This window comes from Phacochoerus africanus, chromosome 8, assembly GCF_016906955.1.
Source record: "Phacochoerus africanus isolate WHEZ1 chromosome 8, ROS_Pafr_v1, whole genome shotgun sequence".
In the NCBI taxonomy this organism is placed as follows: Eukaryota; Metazoa; Chordata; class Mammalia; order Artiodactyla; family Suidae; genus Phacochoerus; species Phacochoerus africanus.
In genome coordinates, this window is record NC_062551.1 from 167337880 (window position 1) to 167341892 (window position 4013).

Here is a 4013-nt window from a genome sequence, read left to right on the forward strand (position 1 = left end):
CACGCTTACACCCATTTTGGCAGCAGTTCCGAGTGTCCTTGGTCCCTCTGGCTTTGCCCGGAGCATGCCTGCCCCCCTCCCCTCCGGTTCCGGTCCGCCGCCTTCACAGGCCTGCAGAGCTCCCGCTTCAACTCTGGACTTTGTACCTGTTACCGGAAATTCACTTGTTTATCAGGGCCGCCCGCCGGAGCGGCTGCCTGCCGAAGACTGCCCCTCCTAGGGTCCGTGGGTCCCCTCTCTGGATCTCAGCTGCACGAGCCCCTCGCCCCAGCACCGGAGGTGGGGAAGAGGCCTGCGCTAGAAGGTTCTCGGCAAAAGCTGCGAAGATGTAGAATTAGTCCTCCCGATTGGAGGCGCTGCCCTCCGCCCTCACCTGCGGCTTAGGCCCCGCCTGCCTGCTGCGTCTCCAGGTGAGTCAAGCGACAGTTCTGGCCCGCCCCCTCACCTGGTCCTGCCGGCCCTAACCGGAAGCTCCTCCGCGGACTGTGCACAGTTCCTCCAGGTGGGGAGCAGAGGGGAAGACATTGGGGGCTGGGAGGGGGAACCCACAGATCTGGGGCTCCTCGGAGCAGGAAAGGAGCCACAAATCAGGGTGGGGGTGTGTTTGTCGGTGGCAGAAATGGGACCAGAAGGGGTGCAGTGATAGCATGTATGCGTGTGTGTTTGTGTGTTTTGTTGGCAAGAATTCAGAGGGACAGGGAGGGAAGGAAAGGAGTCCAAGAGAAATCTTAGAAATATCAGGTTCAATTCAACTCATTTCAATTTAGCAATTTTTTCTGAGGACCCAGTGCCTAGTGTGGGGCCCACAGTGGGCACCCAGTGAATGTTTGTTGATGAGTGGATGAGTGAATGATTTACCTCTCGTTTCTAAGCCCTCCCCACCCCCGTATTCTCACGTCTCACAAACATGCACTGAGCAGCTGACTGCCAAGCTCTCTGCCAGCCCCTGGGCACACATTCACCTGCCCAGCCCCTGCCCAGAGAGCTCCCGTCTAGGAGCTGGCCGACTGTGACTGACGGGGCAGGACGGTGAGGGGGTGAGGAGGGGGTCCTGGGACAACGTCACAGGCAGGTACGGTCTGATTCGGGCTTGGGATGGGGGACTCCACAACTGAGGAGGGGGAGGCTGGGAAACAAGAGGGTGAGGCGAAGCGTGTGTGTATGTGTGTGTGTGTGTGTGTGTGTGTGTGTGTGTGTAGGGAACTGAGGGAGGGAATGAATGCTGGACTGCAAGGGCCTGGGGACTCTCGAAGGATTTTTGAGCAGGGGGCTGATGGGGTCCGATTTGGGTCCCAGACCCATCATCTTCGGAGGCTGTTGCAAGAGTTGAGATGGAAGACGAAGCTGGTTTGGGTGGGCGGTGGTGTCAGGTGCAGAGGAGGGCCACAGGCGTTCAAGGGATATCGAGAGGAAGAGCTCCTGGGGCTCAGGGACCGCTGGGAGGCAGGAGGAGGCTGGTGTGAAGATGGCGGTATGAGGGAATGTGACTGCTGTCCCTAAAGTCGGCGTGTCTCTCCTAGGTCCCTCCCTCGCTTGGATGCTCCTCCCAGAACCCCCTCTGATTCAGTCGCTCTGCCCACAGGTTGTCTCCAGCTCGGCTGTTCACCCTCCAGGTACTTCCCTAACTCAGATGCTCTTCCTCTGGGTATTCCCCAGATTCGAGTGCTGCTCCCCCAGCTGCTCCTCTGACTCCGATGCTCTTCCTCCAGTTAGTCCCTTAATTCAGCCGCTCCTCCAGATCCTCCCCTGCCCTGGTGACTCTCAGCCAGAGAACTTCCTGATGCAGTTGACCTGCATTTAGCTACTCCCTGAAGGCAGCGCCCCACCCCCTGGGACAGAGGTGAATGGACAGGGGCGCTGCCTGGTGGGGTAGCAGGGCTCCTGACTCAGGGGCAGGGCCGGGGCTGCCCTGACTGTGTCTGGGGGCTCCTGTCCGTGTGGGGACTGGCGCCGTCATCCACGCATGGGCTCCGCTTTGGCCCCTTCGCTCCAAGCAAATGCAGTTGTCCCACCTCTGGAAGCCGGGACTGCCTCTGCCCCCACCTCCCAGCCTCAGTTTCCCAAGCCCAGGAGCAGCCTGGGGGCTGAGACCTGGGTTCAGATCCTGGGACGTCGACTGAGTGAGCGCACCTGTCAGAGGCCTCACCTGTAGGGTGGGCGTAACGTTTGTACCCACATTACAGGGTTCTGGGAGCACATTCTGATGCCTGAATCATCAGTTGTGTTCAGTAAGTTCCAGCCGTGAGTTCTTTCCCCAGCCACTTCCTGAGGCTGCCTTACCAACAGCCGGTTTCCATGGCCCGGCTTGTTTTGCTCCTGTGTGGGCCACTGGTTATGGTCAGCGGCCCGGTCTCCAGCGTTTGTGCAGCGTCTCAGCACGGCTGTGAGCGTGGCCTGTGGCCATCCCTGACACCTGCACATGTGTGTGTTCTAGGACTCTGTGCTCCGGGGCTGCCTGGCAGCTGGGAGTCTCCTTAGAGCCTGGGCTCTTCTGGCAGAGGCTGAGGCTCACCAGTGTCTTCTGGCCCCTCCATGAGTGAGGCAAACGGAAGTGAGTGGCAGCGGGAGGGAGGCCGAGGCGGGGGTCGGAGGGAGGACCTGGCCCCCTCTCCTCCCGGGTTTCCCAGGGAGCCGATCCAGGGCCCCGTCTGTCATGCCGTCCCTTTCTTTGCAGCCCTTGTGGGGCCCTCGGAGCTCCCCACCACATCAGCGGTGGCCCCTGGACCGGGCGGCGGGGCCCGGGCGTGGCCTGTGCTGGTGGGGGTTGTGTTGGGAGCCGTGGCCCTCTCTCTGCTCATTGCACTTGCTGCCAAATGCCACCTCTGCCGCAAATACCGCGCCAGCTACCAGCACCGCCCGCTGTCTGGGACGGGGAAGGGGGCCCGCCCCCAGGTGGGTGAAGAGGAGGAGGAGGATGGCTTCATCGAGGACAATTACATTCAGCCCGGGGCTGGCGGGCTGGGGCTGGAGGGAAGCAGGGATCACTTCTCCCTCTGAGCCCTCGTCGTTGGACCTGCCCACCCCCACCCCGAGGCCTGAGAGCTTAAGGATAGCAGATACCTGGTGGGACCAGAAGTCTCAGGGATTGGTGGCCAGGGCTTCAGGGCTGACCGGGAGGAGAGCCGGGTCCCTTCCTTGATACTAGGCACCAAAGTGACCACGCATGACCATCCCTTGCTCAGTAGCCCTTGATGGCTCCCTGCCGCCCTCGGGATGCCGCCCACCAAGGGCCTGACTGTGAAATCAGGCCTCTGCCAGCCCTTGGTTTCCTTTGTCACCGGTCCCTGACTTCCTCCCTACTGAGCCAATTCCTTCTGATTCCTCCCCCTCCTACTCTGCTGTTTCTTTTGCTCCTCTGCCTCTCTGCCCTCTTGTTCTCCCAAACATAGAGGATGCTCTCATCCTCTGTAACAGTGATGAAAATCCCCGGCCAGTCGACCCCGTGTGGCCTGCCCACCTGCCAGCATTTCAGATGCGCTCAGACGGTCCCATTTCAGCAGATGAAAACCAGGGTGCCAAGTTTCTTACTGAGATTGTTTTCCCATCAATAAAGCGGGTAATCTAAATGGTTATAATATATTCTGTTTTTCACAGGTATTAATAAGTTTATTTTCATTTTAAACAAGAATAAAAGGAAGTCACTCATTTTTTATTTTCCCGAACTGAAACTTGTGCATGAAAATGTTGCGCGACTCTCAAAGCTGTGACCCTGCCTGGACATCCCCTCCCTGAGAGACTTTTCCGGAGCTCCTGGCTCCCAAAACACTTGAGTTTCTCTATCAGTCCCTTGTCATGTTTAATTTTGATCTTATTTAGTTTTTTTTGCTATTATTTTTCTTTTTTATGGCTGCACCTGCAGCATATGGAAGTTCCTGGGCTAGGGATGGAAGTGGAGCTATAGCCACCGGCCTACGCCACAGCCACAGCAACTTGGGATCTGAGCTGCGTCTGCAACCTATACCACAGCTCACGGCAACACCGGATCCTTAACCCACTGAGGGAGGCCAGGGATC

General features: G+C 58.6%; 1 protein-coding gene across 4 annotated transcripts; it reads left to right on the forward strand.

Moving 5' to 3' along the window:
- The first annotated feature begins 284 nt into the window (after nt 1–284).
- C8H1orf210 (chromosome 8 C1orf210 homolog) lies at nt 285–3570 on the forward strand. 4 transcript variants are annotated; one of them, XM_047789420.1, is made up of 4 exons: nt 285–410; nt 1521–1613; nt 2435–2551; nt 2675–3570. In XM_047789420.1, the coding sequence occupies exons 3-4, from the start codon at nt 2533–2535 to the stop codon at nt 2995–2997; spliced, it is 342 nt and encodes a 113-aa protein (XP_047645376.1). In that variant the 5' UTR covers nt 285–410; nt 1521–1613; nt 2435–2532; the 3' UTR covers nt 2998–3570. The 4 variants fall into 4 exon arrangements, with proteins under 4 accessions (XP_047645376.1, XP_047645377.1, XP_047645379.1 ...); XM_047789421.1 differs by having other exon boundaries at nt 410–502; XM_047789423.1 differs by lacking the exon at nt 285–410 and adding an exon at nt 453–502 and having other exon boundaries at nt 1583–1613.
- The last annotated feature ends 443 nt before the right edge of the window (nt 3571–4013 follow it).